Raw genomic sequence first — 27,289 nt, 5'->3', positions numbered from 1 at the left:
TAGATGTTCCTGTAACACAAGGCCAAGGTATGTATACTTCTCCATCACATTCAGTAAAAGATCACCACATGTAAAACGTGTACGAGTCCTTGTCAGGGAGGGGGGTCTGAAGTGAACAACTTGTGATTATTGCCATACTGTTTCTAGAGCACCATCTGCTCAAACAATCCAGCATTACTTGTAGATCTCTCTCATTCTCGGCCAATAGCACCAGATCATCTGCATAAATAAAATACAGATAATATAATTCCCAACTTTCACCCCTTTCTCTAAGCCTTTCAGAGCAACAGCTAGGCCATTAATATATGTATTGAACAAAAGGGGAGATAATAAACAGCCTTGCTTCACTCCACAGCTAACTGTAAACCAGTCCGTCCTGAACCCGTTAACTCTCACAACTGGAGACACCCGTGTTTATCGCGTGTAGCGCACGCCGCATGTTTCCCAGAACTCCTAACTCGGCTAGTCGTCTACATAGTATGTCTCTGTTAATCGAGCCACAGGCCTTCCTGAAGTCTATGAACGCTGCAAATGTGGATAGCTCCTTTTTCTTCCTCGTATCGACGACAGACGTTAACATTGAGAGGTCATCAACCGTACTCCTGCCCATCATGAAGCCGTTCTGCTCCTCCACGAATATGTCATTTCTCTCCACCCATGTTGTTAGTCTCTTGTTTAGTATGTTGCAGTAGAGCTTGTAGACAACCGATGACAGTGTAATTCCCCTGTAAGATAGGGGTCTCTAGGATCTGCACCGTTACCTTTACGAATAGGAACGATGATACCACGATGCAACACCCTGTTCGGACACGCTGGGCAGTGAGCGTTAAACGTTCTAAATCCTGTATATGAACCAATCAAGTTTCAAAACAGACCCGGCTAACGATCCAACACGATGTTCGGCCTCAAAACAAAACCAGCTAATGATGCAACATCCTGTTCGGCCGCGCTGACCGGAAAGAGTTCAACGTTCTAAATCCTGTTTATGAGGTAATCGAGTGTCAAAACAGAACCGGCTAACAATGCACCACCATGCTCCGACGCGCTGATTGTTACTCTGTTTGGTAAGATGTTACCAGATATGAAAAGGTATATTGTATCACTAATATTAATAGAGAGTAAAATTTAATCCACGAAGCAATATAAGCATGTACCGTTCTAGTAAACGGAATCTCTGTCGGTCACTTTTCCGCTAAAGTTTTTAGAATTTTTCGAGTAAGGGTTTCAATGTATTATCATACCATCTGAAAACCATGGAATCATTTTTAAGCATATTCTTTTTACTGTAATGTTTCACTATTTTGTCGTTAGGAATGCAGGGAGATCGTTAACTACCGAAATATAGACACTGGTGTCTGTAAGTTACCGACAATAGACTTTGTATTAGACTATATTGTAGGAATATTGCAAACGACCGTATTTGGACACAAATTCGTGAAATTCAGGCCAAATTTGCGTGTAAAAATCTATATTGTATGAGTCGTGTACATGCAATTTACCGGGTGCCTCTGTACTTAAGGCAAACCAGTGACTGACTGACTGCTCTTTGTCCGTGTAGCAAATAAACAGAAGAGGATATTTCAATCCTTTCACCCCACCAAGCGTAAAGCTGTCTATATTTTAGTACACATCTCTTCCAAAGTATCCCTGCTACTGATATTGTCATAGATGTTTTTAATAAAAGGGTCAACAACCGCAAATCTCGCCCCTACAGCATTTTAGTACGAGAGGTACCGTGTGTCCATAATCTGCATCAGTGTATAGTAGCATTTCTAAAGTGGTCAAATTCTATGATACTGTCCGCCAATGCAGGTAGCAAAAGTATGGTAAGTCTCCATGGTCCCCTTGACAGGGTGTTAAAAATTATATGTGTTTATCATGAATTTAGAACTGATTTTAGTCACGATGTGGCTGAAATATTGCCGATGTGACTTAACATCTTAACTCACTCACTCACTAGGATACTGTCCAGCTCTCTCTAACAGACTTGTGTCAGAGCTCCGGGCGTTGGCTGCGCAAATTTCATGTCCATGTCGACCTGACCAGAGTTCTTTGGGTACACGTGTGACATGTCAGCACCCAAATTGTGCGTTAAATCGAAGACAAATAGGGTGGTACCGTCTAAAATGTCGAGAGTAATGGTGTCTGTGGAATTTCTCCCTAGACACCCGTATTTCTAAATAGCTCCAGGTATGTCCTATACATCCGGGTCGAGTCGGGTTCGAAATTAACGGTATGACAACTCATATCTACCTCCTGACCATTTACTTTTACTGCAATTTCAGTCAATCCAAAAGGTTGGAAACGTAAAGGATTTTTGTTTGATAGCCCCGCAAAGGATTCGTTCTATTCTTTTACGGATATACAGACAGACAGACAGACAGACAGGTTTTATTCAGTAATGTACATAGTACAGTTGAATTTTCATTTTAACAAATATTGGTCACGTGACACGAAATTATGGTTTTACATGTGATTTAAGGATGTACAACAAATGTTTTATGAAAATGGCAGCTGATTTAATAGTGTCATCGTTATTAGAATTAAGTATTTTATATATCGTTTGTGGGGCATCATTAAAGCATTTTAGATACTTCTTTCGGCCAGCAGAGAATGCCTCACAGTCTAATAATAAGTGACGTTCGTCTTCAGTTTTACCAGAAGAACAATGAAAACATGATAAATCTTCCAATGTATTTTTATCTTTTCTATAACGCTGTATTTTTAAGGCATGTAGAGAGATTCTAAATTTACAAAAATTTCTTAAAAGGGACTTATCATTAAGGACCCTAATATATTTTTTACGGATATGTCCTATTATCAAATGTTCAGAATTATATTATCTCAAGAATTCTGGAATATCGTATGACGTGGTTTTCACTTAGACTATAGGATATTTTACCCTGCTAGCACATGTCAGACCTCTAATATGACTAATACGACATCTCTAACGACGAGTGCCACGTTTTGTCTGACATGAAATTCGTCCAAAAGTGACAAACATTACCGGGTATGCGTTTGTTTGGTGTTGTTTGAGAGAGGAAAGGTGATGAAATATTACGCCACCTCGGAAATCCGCTGGCACCATACTGCTAGCAGTTGACAACTTGTTTTTTGTTTGTGCACAGCTTCATGAAAGAATACATAATACTCTTCCGAGTTACGGTCCAACACACATAACACTACGAACAGAGACATATCATAATTCTTAACAACCCAAGTAGTGCAGGGCACCGCAAACAAAATCCGCATTATATGGAGAAGACAAAGGGAATTAAGGGTGATGATAAAAACGAGTACAGATATATTGGGAAATAGAGACAAAACACATAACCATGGAAGTTGTCTTAAATATTTCTGTGCCTGAATATCCAAAGAGAAGCAAAAATTCAAAATTTGAAATCGCTTGTCATTAGTTACAAGACCTTCTTAATCTGAACATTATTATCTACATATTCAAATTTTCTTTTGAACAATTTATCACTGCAGGTAATGTGCTTATTATGTTAACATGGTCAAGAAGACCTTCACAAATATTCTGGATTACTGGTACAACCAATAGGCAACGAACTTCTAAGTTAATTGTAGACATCAGTTAATGAGCTCTTCAAGAATGATCTTTTCTAAAGATGTACATATGCCTTGCCTTTATGACTGGTTTGCACAGGAATCAATTTAGGATTTCAAACTGAGTGCCTTTAACAAGCAGATTTTGAACAAATTGTTATTCCATTCAAATTTGACTTTTGTTTAGTTCTCATTTGTTTCTGTTGTCAGTGGAATCCAACTGAAAACATGAAATAGAAATTTATTAATTCCAATGTGTTAACATTTGCAGTCAATTGCACCCGACCCTGGGATAAATATCGATCTGGCAGTAGATGTAGTTAAAACGCTTTCTGTTAATTTCATGTTAATTTGAGTTCCCCCGAGAAGGCTTCCTGAAGGTATTGTTGAGATATGTACATCAGGACCCACAGAGGGATTGCCATGTGACTGTTCTTATTGATAATACTGTGAGAGTTTTGATGGTGGCTATTGTAAGATCGCCCCATGCAGCTTGAAAATGGTCTTGATGCTGACAGACACAGGAGATACTGTTGAATGTTTTCAGGAGTGAAGAGTTTTTGTATGGCAACAAACATTTGGTGGTTTCCCATTACCTTTCAACTCGCTGTGCGCATGCGCAGAGCATGTGGATAAATATCCACTGGTCAACATCCGGATTGGTCTATGTTTACCGATGATGTAAAAACACTCTAAATAAATGCTGTTATGAAAATTATTTATGTTGTGACAACTGTTCATAGCTGTCTACATACTTCCATTTGCCTATGCTTTACAATAATTGATGTCACATTTTGGTTGCAATCCATCAGAGATGTCTAGATAAAAGAGCTTGTTAAAGGTCACATGCAACGTAAAACACAACTTTGCAGATTCTGATACCTTTCGGTATGGACTTACCGAAACAAATCATCAAAAATGCAAATTCAACTTATAAAGTTGAAAAATAACGCGATGAAAAAAACCGCGCGAAATCGGAGTTCAAACGATTCACTAAAACTGGTTTCAACAGCTGGGCTGCGCTCATAGCACGTGCGCAGTGAAATAGGTTCGCGCAACTTGGAAGCGGGTTGTCCGGTGAATACTCGGTGAAGGCTTTGGTGTGAGCTATTTTCCTAATGTTTTGTTGATATCTCACAGGCGCGAGCTTTTTATATGTTATGACAGTAATTAAACTGTTTATATAATTTCATTTGTCTATTTCACCACACGTTCTTCTTACCGAGTCACTTTCTCAGTGCGATACTTAAAAGCAATGTCATTATTTAGCGTTGACAGAATTTCTAACTGTGATATAGATATGTCGTCACAGACAAAACTCAATTTCTTGTTTTATTGACACCTGTGTCTCTGCCTGCCTGTCTGCTAATGACAATATTCAATACACAACTGCGATCACTGACGACATGCAATTTGAACTTAACACCAATCAGGCTATACACCATAAAAAAACCGCTTGATTTTTGGCCCGATTTCGGTCTCTGTCACATTATGTAATTACACAGACAGGCAGGTGTGATACTTGAACACATGACATGTTATGATGTCTGTTGATTGCAAAATGTTATACACACAAAATGAGCATGTATTTACAAAACCCAACATCTCTATATATACACACACAATGAACCGTGAGGGCATCTGCAAATGAACCAGCCGTTACACTTGAGTGCACACCCACCCGCTCTGACTGGGTTCGGTATCCCGGCTGCTTCGTTTCTTGGGAAGTAAACCGAAGTACACAATTTTGCACTTTCGATTTGCGATTGTACGCCTATAATTTTGTTTATATGTTTTTCATAACCAGCAATGTATATTATATGTCATGAATAAGTGATAATTGTGTTTTAATCATGTTTGATTTTTGGGTTGCATGTGACCTTTAACATAAATTAAGCTATTAATATAACTAATCCCGGCCTTTGTTTCATAAATCAAATGGATTTGTTTCATTTGACATAAAACTATATATTTGTTATAATTATTGTTTTCTTTAGTGTGTTTACACTCGGTAAAGCATACGACCAGACCGGAAGTTGGCCAGTGGATATTTTTACATGCTCCGCGCATACGCACAGCGAGTCGAAAAATTAATGTGAAACCAACGAATGCTGGCCCTCTGACAGATGATAGGTAACAATGATTAGGAATTAGGAATGTATTTTGTTATTTAAGATTAGATTAGATATTTGTGATGGGTCATTAAGAATACTAACATTTATTATGTAAGCATATTTTCCCGGCTACTTGATTGGTCTAGAGGCGGTCACGTGACTGTCGAACGAAAAGCATATTGACTCCAACCCAGGTCCAACCAAAAGTCATATTGACTTGAGTTACTAAAAATACATTTTGAGAGCCCAGGATGAGGACTTCCCTATGATTCAACCAATCAGATTGCTTTATTTGACGGCATCCCCGTTACACTTCATTAAAATTACTTTTCTTGCCTAATAGACATGTTTTGATTTTTAGAAGCTTTTTTCGGTAATTACATTATAAAAGAATTATGGACTGGTGAATTCGGTAAATACCTGTTTTTAACGGACCCGCGAAAAGCAATATTAGATGTTTTTAGCTGCCTAACAAATCTTCAAAGGGACAAGTGTCATTGTCTGTGTATCTGCCCTGATGCCAACCAGAGAAAGACATGCTGAAGACTTTTGAATTGAATTACGCTTGAATCTATTTTAATTCTATATCTTGTACTGCCGATGTGACTAAAACTCTTAACTCACTAATATCTTGAATATAAGGCTTTAATCTGTAGTATGGTGTTATAAAGATACTGACACCTTCATAAAGATTATGGGCGGTGATGGAGCCTTGTGGTTAAAGTGTTTGCTCGTCACGCCGAAGACCGGGGTTTGATTTACCACATGGGTACAATGTATGAAGCCGATTTCTAGGCCGTGATATTGCTGGAATATTGCTAAAATATACTCACTCACTCATAGGGATTATAAGCAGACATTTGGTCATAACATGATGTCATTTTTGTTGATCATAATGCATGTAGCATTTAATATGCCTTGCATACATTGTGAGAAGTTTTGCCCTGTGTAAAAATATAGTCGTTCCAACTAATATAGTAAGAAAGAGAGCGAGAGCACCATGTCATGTGCAACAGGTGAAATATACAAATAGTTAATCAGAAACTTGGGCCAATTTGAGGTCTGGCGAAACATCCAGACTATTTTATCAGTCTGGATGTTTCGCCTAAAGGCTGCAATAGTATTTTCTTTCACTAACTTACTTAACTAATTTACAGTTTCAGCAAGACTTGAGATTTCAGTCAGAAATAAGGTCAAGGTTTTGGATGCAATTCTCCCGTCTCTCAGTTGAAACTAGGAGTCAATAGTAAACACACACTGTCTGAGAATGATAGATAGGGTTTAAGAAATGTTATGTGTACAGCCCGTATTTGTGCAAAGCTTTAGTTAATGATTGTAACTTGTTTCATTGTAAAGGAGTCATGGTAAGCATAAATCTTAATATTTTGATGAACAGCAGCTTATTATCCATGTTTGGGCCATATGCCGAATGTTTACTGTTTACAAATGAAATGATATCAGTAATTGAATATTGGGTGTCGACTAGTTATGGTTATTTCATGTCGTAAATATTACAGAATTGTTTGCTTTGTTGCCATAGGAAGTGATGTTTATTCACTTGTTAAGAAGATATTTGTGTTATGATTAACAACACTGCAATTCAACAACTTACTATTATATTATTTAACATATTTGTTAAAAACCACTGAAAATGGAGACTGAAAGCTGACTGACTGACTGAGTTTGGTTTTACGCCGCTTTTAGCAATATTCCAGCAACATCACGGCGGGGGACACCAGAAATGGGCTTCACACATTGTACCGATGTGGGAATTCGAACCCGGGTCTTTGGCGTGACGAGCCAAGACTGAAAGCTGAAAAGACAATGATAATAATTCTTAGAATTCTACCTTTAGCACTTGATTGCCAATTTTCCTTAAACGTGTTTCTGATATTTTGCTTGAATAAAAAAAAATTAAAACATCCGTGTGTTGTGCTGTCTTACTCCCTCGTGGTTATCCCAAGAATTTTCCGAAGGTGTTGTCTCCCCTGACTTCATACATTTTCACATGGATACTCTGTGTGAAACGTACTCTGGGATTCCGGGGAGCGAGCCATAGGAATTGCCCATCAACGAGCAAGTTACGCTGCCATTGCTACAAACTTCAAAAGCAGGCGTTTAACAGTCTACAACTAATGGCAAGTTTTAGACAGACAGGTACGACGTCAGCCAGCTCTCGCAGCGGCCGACACCGAGTGACCACGCCCATCGAAGACCGTCGTAACCACATCATTCATCTCGACTGCTTCGCTACTGCACCATCTACGGCAGCGACGTTACTGGGACATCGCATCAGCAGGCAGACAGTGTACAGACATCTACAGGCCTAGTGTCCAAGCCTATCGACCCTATCGTGGAATTGTTCTGAGGCCGCAACATCGACGTTACAGACTGACGTGGGCACAAAGTGTTCAACTGGCAGCGAGTCTTCTTTTCGGATAAAAGCAGGTTTTCCCTGATGTATGCTGAAGGTAGAGCACGAGTGTACAGGCGAGAAGGGGAACGGCTAAGGTCAAACTGTATTCAAGAATATCAGGGTGTTTGCAAACGTTGTAAACTTTCTTTTGGACATCAGTATAGAGAAATAGACCTGCATTTAGTTGTGACAGCACTCGGGAATGTCTCTTACTGCTCGATTTCATGTCTTGGTGGACTATGACCTAATGCTTGGAAGTGATAACGCTTCCACTATCTGAACTGCCCTATAGCTGGAATATTGCTGATGGCAGGGTTAAACAACAAACCAACCAAATCCATTATCTGAACATTTGACATCACTTCCAGTTAATGGTACTCCAGATAACGTCATGAATTATAGTTTTAGTCGTGGTCAGGGGGGATTCTTCATTGTGATACATCTGACATCCAGTGCATGTAGTTCTGACACCCTGGAGGTTGTAGCCAGAGCCATAAGGAATTCACTCTTTCAAGCAAGATTGAATAGTTTTGGTTTGTCCATGGGTTCGAACCACTGACAAATCCTATTTCGTAGTTATTCGCCGATTTGGTATATCCTCCAGTTCAAACGAGCATAACAGGCTGGTAAGAATATGTTCTCCTTGCTTGGTGAAGACGGATGCAAGTGCTGTGTGATACATACATATAGTTTCAAGCTGAAATGCAAGTCGTTCTAAGGCCTGTTAGAAATTCCACAATCTAAAGGGTTGGTTATGGATCCACTTACAGTTCCCGATTCTCAAATGCAAGAATTGCGCTCAGTTGTAGTGGGAGAGAACACATGTCAAAGCTCTTGGTGATTGCGCAATAGCTGAGGAAACTCCCGCTGACGAGAGATGTCGTTGGATAGTTTCCATTAGTGTAGGTCGAGCTGTTGTGAATTGCGATTGAATGTGTTTGACTGGTGGTTTTCTAAGTGTTGGCCAATGAGTAAGACATAATGGTAGATCGATCAGTAGAGACAGTAGGTCTGGAAACCATGATCATGGTGGCCAGGTACATAGTCATGATGGTTCCTGGTCTTGGCTAGGACTTGTGGGACCAGAGCCATTTTTGGAAACACATAGGCACTCATTCCCTCCCAAAATGTTGATGAGGCATCCACTACATAAGTGTGAGGATCTGAACCCAGTCTTATACAGGTCGGCAACAGGTGGTTGAGAGATCTATGTGTGGTTGTTCCTACTCGGTCACTATCTGCCTGAAGGCACCTGGATGAAGCATCCATTCTGTTGTCAAAATCTTGTCCAGGAGTGATAACGCGTCTGCAGGCATGTTGGCCTTCCCTGGGATATGTCTGGCCACTAAGTTGTAGTGCAGACTGTAGACTGTCTTCGAAGTGAGGAGTTTTTGAGTAGTGTTTTCCAGTGCCTGAAACCTCCTTTCCTCTTCCGCCTTCAGGACTACCAGTGCTTCCTCACACTTGCCATTGAAAGCTGATTGTCAAAATGGTTTTGACTTACCTCTGGCTTTACCACCGAGCATAGCTGATGGAGGTGGTGATCCCATCGAAAGAGAGTTAAGAGAACAAAGCTTGAGAGTCGAACACCACTTTCGCAGCTTCTTGAAGAAAAGTAGGCGAGATAGAGTGGTAGAGCTCATGGATGGTGGTTCTTGGTGTGTTGATACCGTAGCATTGCTGTCGCCCTTGCTGTCATTCGTGGCACGAGAGATTGAGACTTGAGAAATATACAAAGCGATTCTGGTCTTCTCATTGATTCAAATTGATGCATGCGTCACTTTTGATTGACAAGACTGCATCTAGGTGTGATGTACTGCACACCTTTTATGCAAATATAGGTTACATGGACTACTCGAATGTTCTCACCACAGCACAGGAAACAAAAGCCGTCACTTCATATTTACATGGCAGTTTTACTAACAGGCAAATATACAGCCAATATAAATCGATTAAGTACAGAGTATAAAAAGAAAGAAAACAAACACCTTATCTGATCTGAAAAAGTGTCCTAGAGGACAATAATAGCTTAATTAGATAAATACATCATGAACTGTTTCACAGTGATTACACAGTTTCGCACATAACTTGCCAATTTTAGATGTGCAATGGGATTGTTCCATGTCTCTTTAAGCAGTGAACAGTGATGGGTTATCAATCCAACACAAAAGTATTCTCATCAGACCCCTATATTGCCACACTGCCCTGTACATTTGTGTTGTTGTGGTCAAGGTTTTGGATGCAATTCTCCTGTCTGTCAGTTGAAACTAGGAGTCAATAGAAAACACACACTGTCTGAGGAGGATAGATAGGGTTTAAGATATGTTATGTGTACAGCCCGTATTTGTGCAAAGCTTTAGTTAATGATTGTAACTTGTTTCATTGTAAAGGAGTCATGGTAAGCATAAATATCAATATTTTGACGAACAGCAGCATATTATCCATGGTTTTAGTAAATACATACCGGTAAGTTTATAAGGTTCATGCTCAGGGCTCCAGATAACTTCTGGGGGTGTGAGTGTACTTACACATCATATTGCAAGTGGAGGTGTACTGAGAATTTTGAAGGAGTACTGTTTTTGTGTGAGCGAGTTGATGTGGTTTGTCTGGACGATTCATCGATCACTATTTCCAACCATGTATTTGTATTTGAAGACGCGTGAGAAATAACTGAGCAACTGTGTGATGCGCGAAATGTCAGGTCCGACTGGATATAAATAGGAACAGTGTAGTTTATAGCCAATCGAAACATAGTGACGCATATCGTTGCATGGCAACGCAAGGGATTCCTACTTTCGGGGTTTCCTTGTGTCAAATCGTCTTTCGCAAAATTATTTATCCGAAATAGATTTCCATTTGTACGATACGCACGGAAATTAAATGCTAGACGTACGAAGGCATTAATTTGCGTACACGATACACTTGAAATCTTACAATATGTCGTACTTAATTGATTTTGAGGCGTACATTACGCCTGTACGCCCCTTATCTGTAGCCCTGATGCTCATAACAATCTAAACGATAAAACAAAATTTGTTTTGGCCCAACCACTTGTTGAGTATTTCAGTCGAAATGCGTATCAAAAACAATGCTTATTGGTTTGTTTCCTGTAAATCCTATACACTGGCAAAATCAGTCCCAGTTACTGACATTCTCATCCTTGCATGTTCTCATTAGTCATGCACATTGGCATCCTCGTCAGTTCTTTTTATCCCACCGGCATGTAATGCGGTGGGATATAGTCGTCGCCTCGTCCGTCTGTCCGTCCGTCCGTCCGTAATCATTTTGTTTCCGGAGCATAACTCAAAGACCGTTCGATATTTTTCAACAAGACTTGGTAGATATATCGAACAGAACCTTAAGTGGTGCCTTTTGCTATTTGCAGATTTTTGGCATTTTTATTTTTCTCGGTTTCCATGGAAACGTTTTGGACTTAGTCTTAAAGAAGGGTGGGCTTCGTTTCCGGATCATAACTCAAGAACCGTTCAGTATTTTTCAACAAAACTTGGTAGATATATCAAACAGATCCTAAAGTGGTGCCTTTTGCTATTTACAGATTTTTGGCATTTTTATTTTTCCCGGTTTCCATGGAAACGATTCGGACTTAGTCCCAAAAGTGAGGGGTGGGCTTCGTTTCCGGAGCATAACTCAAGAACCGTTCAATATTTTTCAACAAAACTTGGTAGATGTATGAAACAGAACCTTAAGTGGTGCCTTTTGCTATTTGCAGATTTTTGTCATTTTTATTTTTCTTGGTTTCCATGGAAACATTTTGGACTTAGTCTCAAAAAGTAAGGATTGCTTTCGTTTCCGGAGCACAACTCAAAAACCGTATAATATTTTTCAACAAAACATGGTAGATATATCAAACAGATCCTAAAGTTGTGCCTTTTGCTATTTGCAGATTTTTGGCATTTTTATTTTTCCCGGTTTCCATGGAAACGATTCGGACTTAATCCCAAAAGTGAGGGGTGGGCTTCGTTTCCGGAGCACAACTCAAAAACCTCTCTATATCTTTCAGCAAAACTTGGCAGATATGTGAGGCAGATCTTGAAGTGGTGCCTTTTGCTATTTGCAGATATTTGTGATTTATTATATTTTCTCGGTTTCCATGGAAATGATTCGGACTTAGTCTCAAAAAGGAAGGGATGGGTTTCGTTTCCGGAACACAACTGGAAAACTCCTAAATATCTTTCAGCAAAATTGGCAGATATGTGAGGCAGATGCCAAAGTGGTGCCTTTTGCTATTTGCAGATTTTTGTCATTTATTTTTTCATGATTTCCATGGAAACGATTTGCACTTAGTCTAAAATCAAGCTGGACTTTAAGTAACTGTCAGATGATTTGTTCTTTCAAAGATGTGGGGGCCGGGGGGATATGTCATCTTCTGATGACTCTTGTTTTGTGTTCTCATCAGTCCTCCTGAAATGACAACACCAATGTTCTAAATATCGGCATTTTTAAAATCCTACATATTGGAGTTCTCATCTGTCTCATAGTTGGATTCTGCTGCAGCCACTGACTTCTTCTTGTTCGGCCTGGCTCCCCTCTTCCTGCTGGGCTCCTCCTTGTTGGCTGTGAGCTGTCTGTGGAGCGAGTTGATGTGTTCCAGCTGGGGACAACACACACCTGACACCTTAACACTTGTTGGTGAGTGAGTGAGTATAGTTTTACGCCACACTCAGCAATATTCCAGCCATATGGCGGCGGCCTGTAAACAAATGGACCAGACAATCCAGACATCAACAGCATGAACATCGATCTACACAACTGGGATATGATGACATGTGTCAACCCAGCCAGCAAGTCTGACCACCTGATCCCATTAGTTGCCTCTTACAACAAGCATGGGCTACTGAAGATCAATTCTAACCCGGATCTTCACTGGCTAACACTTGTTGGCAAACAGAGAGGTATTAACCAGCCTACACAACCATATGTCTTATCCATCACCCTAACATTTGTTGGGTAACTAGAGGTATGAACCAGCCCCAAGACAATTTGTCTTATCTGAGAGCCAAAAACCACCCTTTGGTCTTCCATGAATTATGTTTTGTGTATCGCTTGTTATCTTGTTCAGTAAACATGCTACTGATTGTTTTGGACTGATTTCGGTGCAAACAGAAATGCAAACAATGATCAATATTTGATTGGCTTGGTGTACGCTTGATATGGCATGACATCAGCCAGAATTGATGCCTACTGCAATGTAATACTTATTAGTAATACATGGTCTCTTGAACATAATTGTGAATTAAGGGTATTTGGAATCATGCATTTCTATTTTAAATTTTCTGACACTGAATGATCACAGCAACAACTGTAGCAGTTTTTACAGACTAGGGCTGGCACACTCATGGGGGAAGGCCTTGTTAACTGGAAATGCCTCCTACTTAACTGTCAAGGACTACACATTAATACAAAGCTGTCAGTTTTGCTGGTGATGGAATATTAACAAAATGTGTGAAATGGGTTCAGCTTTAGGTTTGCATTTATGGGGTATGACAACAACTTTTACAATAGTAGTTTTATTTGTTGCTTAACACCGCACTCAACAATATTCTAACTATGTAATGGCAGTCTAGTATATAATCATGTCAGGACCAGACAATCCAATGATTGACATCATGAGCACTGATCTTGGGATATGACACCACATGTCAACCAAGGCAGTGAGCCTGATGAAATAATCCAGTTAATCGCTTCTTATGACAAGCTGGCGTGCTGAAGACCCGTTCTGACCCAGATCTTCAAGGGTGGTTTCGATAATAACATACCAATTTTGGACTTTTCCTCACAAGGAGCTTTACGTCTTCAGGTAACACTGTGCTGCGCTTGGCATGCCTGGAAGAATAGTGAAGGTAACAGGAGTTCAGTAAGTGAGTAACACTGTTTTGAACAGTACAATTACATCATGACTTGAGAGCTTTATCATTTATGTAGAAGGATAGCCATACGTAAGGTGTTGACAACCCTGATCATTTAACTACAGTCACTCTGGGATTCTAACTCAATATCATTTCTGGTATGCACAGCAAGTTGGGCGTTTCCCTAATTAGGGCTCCTTCATTCTCAGCTCCAAGGGTCGCACAACAACCATTGAACCAACACTGCGTTTTAGTGGACAAAATGACAGGCGGTCATTTTACCATCTGATACTGTCAGGTACTCCAACCTTGTGTAAATTTACTCGACTGATGAGTAAAGCTATAGCCAAGCCTACTCCTCTTGTTTTAAGAAATCTTGCCATGTTCATCTTCTATGCTAACAATCGTCGTCGCTGCAGCTTGAAGGCTGCCAATGTATAACGTTGTTGCATGGGCCGATGGCCTACATTCACATGAATAAAGACTATAAGACTTCATTCACTGTTGAGCGAAAATAAGGCATATTTCAGGAGTCCCTTGTCTGAACAGACGCCACAGCTAAAATGTGCTTCAGTGTAAAGTTGGACCATAGCCATAAACTTTTTGTCAGGAGTCAGGTCTCTGAACAGGGTTCCCTATCCATCTTCTCATTGAAACTATACTGCCTTATTTCTCATATGAAAATGATACTTTCAAACATGAACGTGCCACAACAACAGAGATATTTATCACAATAAGGATGCTTATCGTCTTTTTTTAAAAATATGCTCAAAAGTTTGATAAACACAGTGAATGTATCCTGTTTCTCCCTACCTTGCAAACGACCGCCTCCGTGGTGTAGTGGTTAGAGCGTCCGCCCGGAGAGCAGAAGGTCGCGTCATATCAAAAGACGTTAAAATATGGTACTTGTTGGTCCCTGCCTGGCGCTCGGCATTAATGGGTACAACAAGGACTGGTCGGCTTGGAGTCAGTATAATGTGTCTGAGTGGGGTATCCATACTTCACTGCGGCATGGTCTCAGTGGGCTAGCACTATAAAGCCAGCTTAAGTCTGGGCTAGTACAAGCAGCCGCACATACACACACACGCATGCACGTCGTCATATGAGCGAAATATTCTCAAGCACGACGTTAAATCCAATTTCACCTCACCTACCTTGCAAACTGTCTCCACGTTGTCTCTGCAATGCAGGCCATCACTTGCTTGTTGATGGAGACATCCAGGTCATCACCAACCTCCCGACATATCCTCACCACAGTATAATGTACTGCCGCTTTCAGCCTCTGAAGAATCTTGACACATGTGGGCGTCTCGGGGTATAAAAGTACAGTAAATACAAAAGTTTCATAGTGGGTGGGGTAGGTTAGGTAGTTGGGTGGGCGGCTGACGTAGTACCTACATTTGTAGTCACATGTGTCTACATATGTAGAAGCTTAGGCCCATGCGGACCTCGTGGCCGGGGAGACATGACGATGTCATGCTTCCTTGCATGCTCTGCCATCTTGAGGGGCAGAGATGTAAGGAGCGTGCGCATTGGCCGAAATCTGGATTTCCCCAGTCACGTGGCCCGATGTCGGCTATATAGGCCTACCCGAGGTAGGGAATCGTCAGTCGTCCGATACCCGCATTGGGTAAGTGTTCAGCGACCTCGAGTCTTGCATCAAGACCAAATTAAGTTTCCACATATTGTTAATTGTGTTAGGGAATGTCGTGTTGATTTAGTGATAGCTTGGGAAGGGGGAGAAATAGCGGTTTATTCTCATAAAGTCACCAACTTGGTAAAACGCTTATCCCTACTGGGTAAATTTCGCTAAATAGTCAATTATTGCAATTACGGGACATAATAGTCAGATTAAATTTACTAATCCGGATTGGGATTGGGATGAACTTTTGCATTTGCCATGGTAGGACTTAGTGACGAAAGTGGTCCGTACCATCTATTTATATTTGTCATAAAATTGTTGAACAGAGGTCACTAATAAATGTCATGTAATTTACAGTTAACCGTTCAGCTCATTAGCGTCTTTCGCTCCACTGACCAACTGACTAATCCGTTAATCCCTAATCCGTCAATCCTGATTGGATTAGAAACTTCAAAGCAAAATCGCCAGTGACTTAGTGCGAATAGTGTTCCCCTACTGGTGACTTCATGAGAAGACACCGGCTGTGTATGGTGGTTATAGGGCGATTGATGCCTAGCTGAGTTAGAGGTGTGGCAGATGAGTAAGGTTTGGATATGGGGAGAGGTGGACGGTAGTAAAGCTGCTTGTATATATTGGTTTAGGTATGGGTTGTGGCGGTAGTAGACTGGTTTGAGTGGGTGGGTGGAAGGGGTGTTATGTAATGTTTTCGGTTGCGGTGTTGGATGTGAGCGGAGAGGGTTGAGCGTGCTTGCTATGTGTGGGAGACCGGATCGAAATGAGAGAGAGAAGACGGACGCGCTGGGAAATGAGAATTTGGATCCCTTTTCTAGATAGTGGTGGGTAAGGTGAGAAATTTGATTAGGTTATGTTTATATAGAATTTGTTTGGGATGGCCTAAATTTTACTTATGAGGTTGGAGTTAGTGAGAGAGGTGGTTATAGCGTTGAAAATGTTGGGTGGCTTGTGTGGGTTGAGTAGGAGGTGTATGTTTGTATTTGCTTGGTATGGAGTTATGTAACTGATTGATGTTTGTTTGTTGCAGGTGGCAGTGTGAAAATATATGTTCAATTGTTTCGGGTAGTTTGCATTGTGTGCATAGTCCATCTTGGTGTCTATTTTGTTTGTATAATGGGTGGTTTAAGTTTGTTATGCCGGTGATTAGTCTAGTGATAAGTATGTCTATGTGTTTGTTGTTTCAGTACGTGAGGGTTTTTGTGATAGGTTTGGTTATGATGGCTTTAACCCAGATGGATTTGTTTGTATTGAAGTTGTGTTGGTAGTTTTGGATGAGTGTGTGAGATTTAATGAGTTGTTTGATTTCTGTTTTGGATGTGTGGAATTGTATGACTGGAGAGTTATGAGTGGTGGCTAGTTTGGCTGCTGTGTCTGCTGTATTATTTCCTTGATTGTGGGTGTGAGCTGGTATCAACATTAATGTTATGTTTTTATTTAATTGAAGTAATGAGTGAATCTGTATAATAATGTTGTGTATTAGGTCGTTACGTGATTTCGAGTGCTCGTTTTGGAGTTGTTTGACGGCGCTGAGGGAATCTGTGAGTATTAAGATGTTGGTGTGGTGCATAGTGGGGATTAGGTGGAGTGCAGTTAAGATGGCTGTTAATTCTGCTGTGTTAATGGTTGTGTGGTTTGTATAGTGGAGGTTTGTTGTTAAGGGGGATGTTTGTTGTACGTTGATGCCTATGCCTGTGCGTTTGTTTGTACCGATTGATGCGTCTGTATATATGTGGGTGTGATTGGGGGTAATTTAGGTTGATGTGGGTTTGGATGAGGTTTGGTTTGGTGTGAATGTCGGTGTTTTTAGGGAGATTTTGAAGTGTTTCTGCCAGGGTAGTATCTGTAGAGGGTGGAGGTTTGTCATGAATGTAGCTTGTTATGGGAGGTGTGTGCTGGATGTTGTTTAGATGTTGTGAGTGAAGCAGATTGTTGAGGTGAGTGAGTAGAGGGGCTTTGTTTAGGTTGTTTTTAAATTTTTTGATAGTGGATTTTTTAGTGTTGGTGTATTTAGTTGAAATAAGTTGTATATTGGGTTGTGTTGGGCCCCAGCCCAGTAATTGAGTGCAGTTTGGTTTATTTGTGTTTTGATTGAAGGGATGTCTGTAAGTAGGAGAAGAGTGTTGTGGGAGGTGCCAGTCCTAGTGCCTAGGGCTTGCTTAAGGGCTTTATACTGTATGGAATTAAGTTTTTGTAGGTTGGATGGGGAGAGGGAGTGGAGGACCGGAGCGGCGTAGTCCAGTCTAGACTGTATACGAGTTTTGTATATGTTAATAAGTGTTTGTTTGTCGGCTCCCCAGTTGGTACCACTGATAGCTCGCTTGAGATTTAAGTCTTTTTTGACATGAGTTGACCAAATTATTAATGTGGGGTGTCCATGTCATGTGTTGGTCAAAAGTTACACCTAGGAATTTTGCCTCTTTTTGAACTTGATTTCCTGGTTATTAAGGTGTAGTTAGGGTGTATAATTTTGCATTCTTTGTTTTTTTAATAAGATGCCCACGGTTTTTTTACCTTAATATGGAACCCCCATTTTTGGGCCAGTTTTGGATGTGGTTTAGCATTCTTTGAGTTTTGATTGTGGCTTGGTTTCCTGAAGTGGATGATATCCAAAATGAAATGTCATCAGCAAATTTAGCAGTAGAAATTTCTGGCCACTTGTCCGGAAATATGTCGTTAATCATGAAGTTAAATAATGTTGGGGATATTATGCTCCCCTGGGGGGGTTCCATTTTCTAGTGGAAAAGGGTCCGAGATGGTGTTGTGGGATTTGACGATTATTTGTCTATTGTTAAGGAATGCCTGTATGAAATTTAGAATACGCCCGTGTATGGCATTTTCCTGTAAGTTTTGGATAAGGCCGTTGTGCCAGATCATGTCGAAAGCTTTGCTAAAGTCAATAAAAATGGCCAGCGTGTATTGTTTTTGTGCTTGTGCTACCTTTATATCATGTTCAAAATGTAAAATATGATCTAAAGTTTGTCTATTTGGAGTGAAGCCACTCTGGTCCTGCTTAATTAAGTTATGGGTTAGAATTTGGTGTTTTAGTCTATTATTTACTATAGACTCAAGTGTTTTACATAGATGTGAAGTGAGTGATATAGGCCGAAATGAATCTTGGGAGTTGATGGGTTTCCCCGGCTTTAAGATTGGCACCACCTTAGCTGTTTTCCTGTGGTCCAGATTTGGTTAAATAATGTAAGTGTTAAGTTGAGCATGTTTGGTGGTAGTTTATTGAGTATGGTGGATGTGATGTTGTCTGGACCAGGGGCTGAGGCTGTTTTTTATGTTTAAGGGCTGCCTTGAGTTCGTGTATATTTGTGTTTTTGTTTATGGGTAGGTGTGAATGGGGTGGTTCTGGTGAGTAGGGTGGTTGGTTTTTGATGATGTTTTGGAAGTGTGCTGTGTAGTTGGTGGAGCTGCTAGTTTCGAAAAGTTTTTCTGGAGTTGTGTTGGTTTAGCCTCAGGGTTGAGCAAAAAATTTTCCAATGTTCCTTTTTTACTGCCTTGATTAGTTGTTTAGTGTCGTTTCTGAGTCTTTTGGCCAAATATAATTTTGAACGGTCCCTCTTTGATTTGTTGAGGTCCTTTTTTCGTGCCTTTCTTGCATTAATAATATCTGGGCTCCACCATGGGACTGTTTTCTGTGCTTGGGTTGTCCGAGAGGTGGGTATGCATTTATTTGTTATGTCAATAATGGTGTTGGTGAGATGTGTGTTAAAAGTTTCTGTATCGGTGTTAATAATGTTAGATGGGTCTACTTGTTTGCATAGTTTAGTGAATGTATTCCAATCTGCTTCGTGTAAGTTGTATTTGATTTCTGTGTTGGGGGTGGGGGTAATATTAGGGTTTGTTTGTGGTTCTGGTGCAAGTAATGTCGATATGGTAATTTTGATGGGGCAGTGGTCACTGCCCCAGGTGTCTGAGTGTACCTCCCATAGACAAGATTTTGATAATGTAGGTGTGGTGATGGTTAGATCGATTGCTGTAGGTGATTGGACGTGGAAAAGAGGGTATCTGGTGGGTTGGTTGTCGTTTAGGGTGATGAGGTTTTTGTCGTCTAGCCAGTTTGATAGGAGAAAGCCGTTGTTATCAGTATAGGGTTTTGTGCCCCATAATGGATGGTGAGAGTTTAGGTCTCCAAGGATAAAGGTGTTGGGCGTTAAGAATCTTGCTATGTTGTCCAAATCTTGAGATATAAGTTTAATGGAGGGTCTTCTGTAAACATTTATAAAGGTTAGTAGTTTATTATTAATTGTTGTTTTGATAGCCAGGACTTCTAGATTAGTGGTTGGAATATCAATTTCTGAATAGTTTAGTTTGTTTGAGATAAATATGCCCAGGCCCCCAGCAGGGGGTCATGGAAGGTTTATTGGCCGAGGTCTGTCTTTCCTGATGTAACTGTAGCCTGGAATTTTAAAGGCGAATTTGGGTGATAATTCTGTCCCTTGTAGGAAAATTATTTGGGGCGAAATTTTGTTTTGGGTGATGAGTGCCTTAAGCTCATGCCCGTTTGCTCGAAGGCCGTTACAATTCCATTGCATCAGAGCCATGACTGCAGCAATTTGGAAGAAAAAGTCATGGGTGGAGCAGTAATTTTGATTGAGAGGTTAGTTGCTAGAGTAGCTTGGTGGTGACTTATTTAAGAGAGGGATTTGACTGCAATGATGAGGCTGGCTAGACTTTTGTGATAAGTTTTGTTTTTGCGTGCGATGTTATGTAGTTTTTTGGCTGTTGGGTTTTGCATGAGGATTGCTGCTGTAATGAATTCGATGATGAGGTTGAGGTTGTGGTTGATTTTTTGTGGGGTGAGTGTAAGGTTTATTTTAGAGGCAGGTGTAGTGGTTTTTTTAGGTTTGAGTGAGCGTGGTTTTGGAGATGCAGTGAATGCGGGCTGGGGATGGAGGATGTAGGAGGGAGTGGTTGGTTTGGGGGTTTGGGGGTGGGGGTGCAGATTTGGAGCGGTGTTTTTGTGTGGATTGGATGGGATGGGGTTGGGGCTGGTAGTAGTGTTTTTTAGTGGGTTGGGAGTTTGGGGGTGGGTATTTGGGATTGGGTTTGGGCTTGGGTTTGGTTGGTTTGGGGCGGGTGGGTTAGGGTGTTGGGGGTGGGTTGATTGGTTTGGGAGGGAGGGGGTTGGGAGTGAGGTAGGGATGGAGGTGGGCGGGATTTATGGGATTTGGTGGGGCGAGTGGGGGATGGTAGGGGGCTGGAGGTGTTGGAGGGGGTAGAGGATGATAGCGAGAGGAGAGAGTAGTTGATTCTGTGGTTGTAGGCTGCTGGTTTGGGTAGGTCAGTGTGTTTGAGGTGCTTGTTAAAGGTCACATGCAACGTAAAACACAACTTTGCAGATTCTGATACCTTTCAGTATGGACTTACCGAAACAAATCATCAAAAATGCAAATTCAACTTATAAAGTTGAAAAATAACGCAATGAAGAAAACCGCGCGAAATCGGAATTCATACGATTCACTATTTTTCCCCCGACTTTTCGGGGGAAAACTGGTTTCAACAGCTGGGCTGCGCTCATAGCACGTGCACAGTGAAATAGGTTCGCGCAGCTTGGAAGCGGGTTGTCCGGTGAATACTCGGTGAAGGCTTTGGTGTGAGCTATTTTCCTAATGTTTTGTTGATATCTCACAGGCGCGAGCTTTTTATATGCTATGACAGTAAATAAACTGTTTATATAATTTCATTTGTCTATTTCACCACACGTTCTTCTTACCGAGTCACTTTCTCAGTTCGATACTTAAAAGCAATGTCATTATTTAGCGTTGACAGAATTTCTAACTGTGATATAGATATGTCGTTGTCACAGACAAAACTCAATGTCTTGTTTTATTGACACCTGTGTGTCTGCCTGCCTGTCTGCTAATGACAATATTCAGTACACAACTGCGATCACTGACCACATGCAATTTGAAATTAACACCAATCAGGCTATACACCATAAACAAAACGCATTGATTATGGCCCGAGTTCGGTCTCTGTCACACTATGTAATTACACAGACAGGCAGGTGTGATACTTGAACACATGTCATGTTATGATGTCTGTTGACTGCAAAATGTTATACACCAAAAATGAGCATGTATTTACAAAACCCAACATCTCTATATATATACACTCACAATGAGCCGTGAGGGCATCTGCAAATGAACCAGCCGTTACACTTGAGTGCACACCCACCCGCTCTGACTGGGTTCGGTATCCCGGCTGCTTCGTTTCGAGGGAAGTAAACCCAAGTACACAATATTGCACTTTTGATTTGCGATTGTACGCGTATAATTTTGTTTATATGGTTTTTTATAACCAACAATGTATATTATATGTCATGAATAAGTGATAATTGTGTTTTAATTATGTTTGACGTTTTGGTTGCATGTGACCTTTAAGTTTAAGTATCTGTGTCTGTTTTATGGGGCATGTGTTTTGATTTGCTTAGTGTCCATGTATTTCGCAGCGTATGCAGTATGTAGCGAGTGTGCATTCTGTGATGTCGTGCATGACTGACCCACACCGTGGTCATAGTGAGCCGTTTCCGCAATTGTCTGTTGTGTGGTTGTATTGAAAACAGTTTTTGCATTGGTTGGGTTTTTTGCGGAAGTGGATGAACTTTGTAGTTGAGTGCTCTGAAAGTGATGAAGTTGGGTACTATAGTGGACTGAAACGTGAGAAAAGTGATTTGGGTGTTTGGCTTTGTTGCGGATGGCTGCTTTGTGTTAATGGTTTTATAATCAATGATTTTGGGTTGGGTGCTGATGTTGTTGGCAAAGTGGATATATTCCTGTGTGTCTGCTGGTGTTTCCCTGTGTGTCTGCTGGTGTTTCCCTGTTATCTATGTGTATTACGCCCTGTGTTTGTGTCTGCCACCTTGGATATTCCCATTTTATTGTGTTGCCGTCGATGAGTGTGTGTTAGAGTGTATTTTTAAGTGATGTTTCATCTGGAAGTGTGACCTTAAACCCTCTGCCGCCGAAGTTGATGTATTTGTATGTGACAGTTTGTTTTTTGAGACAGAGGGAGAATTTGTTGGAAGAGTATGTTTGGTTAAGTGGTGTGTTGGTGTTTGTGGGGAATGCAAGTAGTAGGTGTTTGGTGGGTAGTGGTTGGGGTGGTGTATCCTTGTCACATGTTTTCTTGTTAGAGTGTTGTGAGGCTTCAGGTGAGATGTGGGGGCGTTTTTTGTTGGGTTGTGTAATAGGGATTGTGGTGGTGGAGGTGGGGATTTGGTGGTTTCCATAGGTTGAGATGGGAGGAAGTGTTCGAGGTCTGTGCCAAAATTTATGGGAATTGGACTAATGCTGTTTGGGCGGGTGAGTTGTGGGAAGTCCTTGTTTGGTGTTGAAAATAGTGATGTGGATGGTAGTGGGGATGACATGTTGGGGAGTGGGGAGGGGAGGGGTGATAGTTGAGGGGCACAGTGGGTGGGGTTGGGGTTGTGGTACATACAATATATACAAAATGAGCAATATATACATACACGGTTAAGGATGAAAATGAAATATTTACAAAACAATTTGATGATGATTTGATGGTATTTACACTTAGTTGATTCGAATTGATTTAGATGGAGGGTATATACAGATAGGCAAGTAGTACTTGCAGTTTAGTGGTTGTGCGAGAGCCCGGAGTGCCGGTGGCTAGGCGCCCTGGTCGAGACTTTTTGCGATTGTCTTTTGCTTGGGTTTGAGGTAGGGATTGAATAAAGATGGCGACGCCAGGGTCGGTCAATTGATGTGATCCGCCGATGCTGCTCCGTGTTTAAACAGCGACAAGCTCCAAGGACGCTCAATCAGACTATGAATAATGAATGATGAATGAGTGAGATGCCCCTGTAATTGTTTGTATCTGATTTGTTACCTGATTATAATAACCCGCATATAATGATTTTTCCCCAGGCAGATGGAAAATGACCAGCGTCGAGTATGCGGTTATATAATCTTGTAAGAATGAGTGTAATATAATCTTTAGAAACTTTAAGAAATTCGTTTTCAATACCACCTGGTCCGGGTGGCTTATTGTTAGCTAGCTGTTTAATGTGAGACATAACTTCCTGTTGTGTTATAGGCTGGTTGAGTGTACCTGTAAGGGATTGAGTGTCAGACCGTTAACTGTGTTGGGGTTGACTATTTCTGTCTGCAGTGAATAGTGTCCGGAAGTGATCATGCCATTGTTTACAAGTTATTTGTTGGGAAATACAACTTGACATTCTATTTAGTTTGATAAGTTTCCAAAATAGTCTAGGGTCTGATCTAGCTGCAGTTAATTCATCTTTGTGTGTTTGTAAATATTTCCTTTTCTTTTTCGTAAAGAGCTGCTTGAAAGTGTGTCGGTATTGTTTGTAAACATTAATATCATGCTTATGGTCCCTGTGTGCACGTAATGCCGCATATTTATCATGCTTAACTCACCATCCCACAACGGTGGTTGTGTAATATATCTCTGTGTGAATACACCTTTATAAAGTTTCTTTGTATGATCTGCTGCATTATGTATAACATTTACTGGCAAAGATAGTGCATGGTCTGTGTTAGTGGCTATAAGATCAAAGAGTGTATTAAGAGATGTCTGGAGATTACTAAACAATTTATGTAAAAAAATAGTATCTCTGTGCCATAAGTATTTGTACCAATTTACACTATCATCATTTGGGGTGTCATTCTGTAGTGCTGACTGCTCTTTAACTGGTTCAGACAAAAAGCCGTGTCAAAATCCAAAGTACAGTACAAAGGAAAATGACACGATTTTTCCTCAGTACCAACTCCAAAATCAGTAATATGGGGGAATAAAGATAAACAGTAGTAGTTAAGTGTTTATGTTGTGAGTATAGTCAACCATACATCTGTTTCTGTAATGATTACAAGAGTTTTAAACAGTCGTGGGTGTCAATTTCACTAGTTAGTAATCTCAGCAAGATTAATGTTTAATCAGTTGTGATTAGAGCGTACTACCCCACCGCCGAAATACCTATTTACATATTGATACAAACACAATATATAGTAGTTAAACATAAAATATATATTGGTTTGTATGTTCTTTTGGGAATTTGGTTATGGCCCTTTTGACTTAGGTCTATGGACTTTTGTTGCGCCTTAAAATTTGGATGCGAGAAAGCGAGAAAGCGATATAACGAGACGAGAAAGCGATAACACGAGACAAGAAAGCGATAACATGAGACGAGAAAGCGATTACACCAGATGAGAAAGCGAAAACACCACGCGAGAAAGCGATAGCACGAGACGAGAAAGCAATAACGCGAGATGAGAAAGCGATTACACGAGACGTGTAAGCGATAGCACGACACGAGAAAGCAATAGCACGAGACGAGAAAGCGATACCATCACGCGATAAAGCAATAAAGTGATAAAGCGAGAAAGCGATAGAGCGAGAAAGAAACATACGAAGGCGAGAAAGCGATAGAGCAAGAATGTGATAGAGCGAAAAAGCGATATACCAAGACGAGAAAGCAATAGAGCGAGAAAGCGATAATGAATGAAAGCGATAACACGAGACGAGTAAGCGATAACACGAGACGAGTAAGCGATAGCACGAGACGAGAAAGCGATACCATCACGCAATAAAGCGATAGAGCGAAAAAGCGATATACCAAGGCGAGAAAGCGATAGAGTGAGAAAGCAAGAAAGCAAGAAAGTTAGAAAGCGATAGAGCGAGAAAGTGAGAGAGCAAGAAAGCAATAGAGCAAGAAAGCGATAGAACGAGAAAGCGATATACTGTCCTGTCTGCACATCACGTCTAACCTGCGTATGATTTAATCCAACAGAAGGCTTTATTGTCATTTGGTTTAGTCGTATAGAAACAAAATGAACATGCTTTCAAATTCTGTGGCATTTTTGTAATTAATCCTTTAACTTGTCCAAACAATAAGCCAACAATAACTCCAGAAACTGAGGGTGTTTTCGTTGAAATAAATGAGTGCTTTCTTTCTTTATAAAAAGGATAACAATCCTTTAATTTATTTTACATCATTAATTAGGCTTGGATTAATTCCTGGCTTGCATTTCTTTATTGTCATTTCCCTTGTTAAATGCCACCATTGTTATGTCATTATTCGTGCCTGGATTAACAATCCCTGGATTCCATTTGTCCATCCACCCTACCAATTTAGCGCTAATTAAGTACTGGCTTCCCTTGTTATCTTATCACTGTTGTTTCAAATGTACGTCTTTAGCTTTCTGTTTCCTCGTTTCTAGTCTCTTCATTCACCCGATGAAGGATAAGAATATACTCGTGTTCCAGTTCCACAAATACAGAAGTTGACATCCATAAATTCTCTTGAATACTTTAAGGTATTTTATGACTTCTGTTTTATGAGCCCTGTTTATCACTGGGCTAAGCTACACATTCCCTATGTTACCCGTGAAGATCCGGGTTAGATTGGTCTTCAGCAACTCATGCTTGATGTAAAAGGTGACTAACGGGATCGGGTGGTCAGGCTCGCTGACTTGGTTGAAAATGTCATCGTAACCCAACTGCGTAGATCGATGCTCATGATGTTGATCACTGTATTGTCTGGTCCAGACTCGATTATTTACAGACCGCCGCCATATAGCTGTAATATTGCCTAGTGCGGTGTTAAACAACAGACCAACCAAACGAACTCCCAGTCGGGCTTTATTGTATCAGTGATGGAATTTTATACACCCTGTGCCTTTCATTTGGTCTTCTTATGTGTGCATATTTCACACATATATATATCTACTACTATGTGAAAAAGATATTGTTCTAAATGTATGTGCCATAGTCTCTCATACTTCTACAAGAATGGCTTGTGTACATATGTATATGTCTGTCTGTCCCCATATCCCAACTATCGACTTCAGACAGTGCCATAATTCATCGACCGACGTGGTAGGTGTGTTTAACAAAAACGTAATAAAATTATTTCTTGGGGAATAAAGCAAAATGTCATAAAACACCTGTATATTGAAAATAATTTAGTTTAGATTGGGATTTGGGAAGTTGATTACCTATAAGTTCAACTAAGTAAGTAGTGTAAGGTACTTTGTGACTTATTGTGCAGTTAAACAGTTAAACTGTTGCTGATAAGCTAATAAGGAGTCTACTATATAGATGAAAAGGGGTTAAATGTTAAAAAGTAGGGCTGGGGAGGCTGGGTACATTGTTTATATTTTGGTTGTGAAACGTGCGGTATGTGGACTCGACATTGTGAGTTAGTCTGGATAATCGAGCATACACTGTAATGTGTGGCTGGATAGGGATGTTTTAAAGGGTTTATTCTGAATTTAAGTGTGCCTTTTTGTTCACCTGGTAGTTTAGGGTAATTTGGTTTCTTCTAGTAACTACTACGTAGTAGGTTCTAGTCTTTACACCTATGACTTTAGGGATGGGGTGGGTGGGGGCTTTTATATTGTAAGGAGTTTAGTTTATCATAATTGGTAGGGGATAGAGAAGGACGGGAGCGACTCCAGTGTCAACATGATAAATGTTGTGTAGATGTTTTTATTTGTCTGCATCCCAGTGAATGTCACCTATTGCTCCCATTCCATTTGAATCGTTTTGACATGAGTTGACCAAATTATAAACAAGATAATACAGGTAGATAAATCCAGATATTGAACGAGTTTCAAGTCCTACCCTAGAAAATGTTACGAAAGGTTAACTGGATACACGTGTCACCAATCAGTTT

The 27,289-nt window shown here is 40.5% G+C and overlaps 2 protein-coding genes across 2 annotated transcripts in view; one reads left to right on the top strand and one right to left on the bottom strand.

The window, feature by feature from the left end:
* The window catches only part of LOC124280109 (mitofusin-2-like), a 357,012-nt gene that overhangs the window by 159,219 nt on the left and 170,504 nt on the right, over positions 1–27,289 (top strand). The window lies entirely within an intron of this gene.
* On the bottom strand, positions 12,538–18,182 carry LOC124280111 (centromere protein S-like). Its single transcript, XM_046716001.1, has 4 exons — positions 18,133–18,182; positions 15,119–15,358; positions 13,875–13,941; positions 12,538–12,709 (listed from the first exon to the last, which is right to left on the bottom strand). The coding sequence occupies exons 1-4, from the start codon at positions 18,180–18,182 to the stop codon at positions 12,566–12,568; spliced, it is 501 nt and encodes a 166-aa protein (XP_046571957.1). The 3' UTR covers positions 12,538–12,565.

This window comes from Haliotis rubra, unplaced genomic scaffold (assembly GCF_003918875.1).
Source record: "Haliotis rubra isolate DU_JTF1 unplaced genomic scaffold, ASM391887v1 Scf260, whole genome shotgun sequence".
Classification (NCBI taxonomy): Eukaryota; Metazoa; Mollusca; class Gastropoda; order Lepetellida; family Haliotidae; genus Haliotis; species Haliotis rubra.
Note: the sequence above shows the minus strand (reverse complement) of the source record. Positions and strands in the feature narration are given on the sequence as shown.

Coding starts and splice junctions, on each gene's coding strand:
- LOC124280111 (XM_046716001.1), bottom strand. CDS start 18,182: ATGCTAAACCACATCCAAAACTGGCCCAAAAATGGGGGTTCCATATTA. Junction 13,942..15,118: donor ACGTGGAGACAGTTTGCAAG/GTAGGTGAGGTG, acceptor CTATTCTTCCAG/GCATGCCAAGCGCAGCACAG. Junction 12,710..13,874: donor TGAGGAAAAGTCCAAAATTG/GTATGTTATTAT, acceptor TGTTGTCCCCAG/CTGGAACACATCAACTCGCT.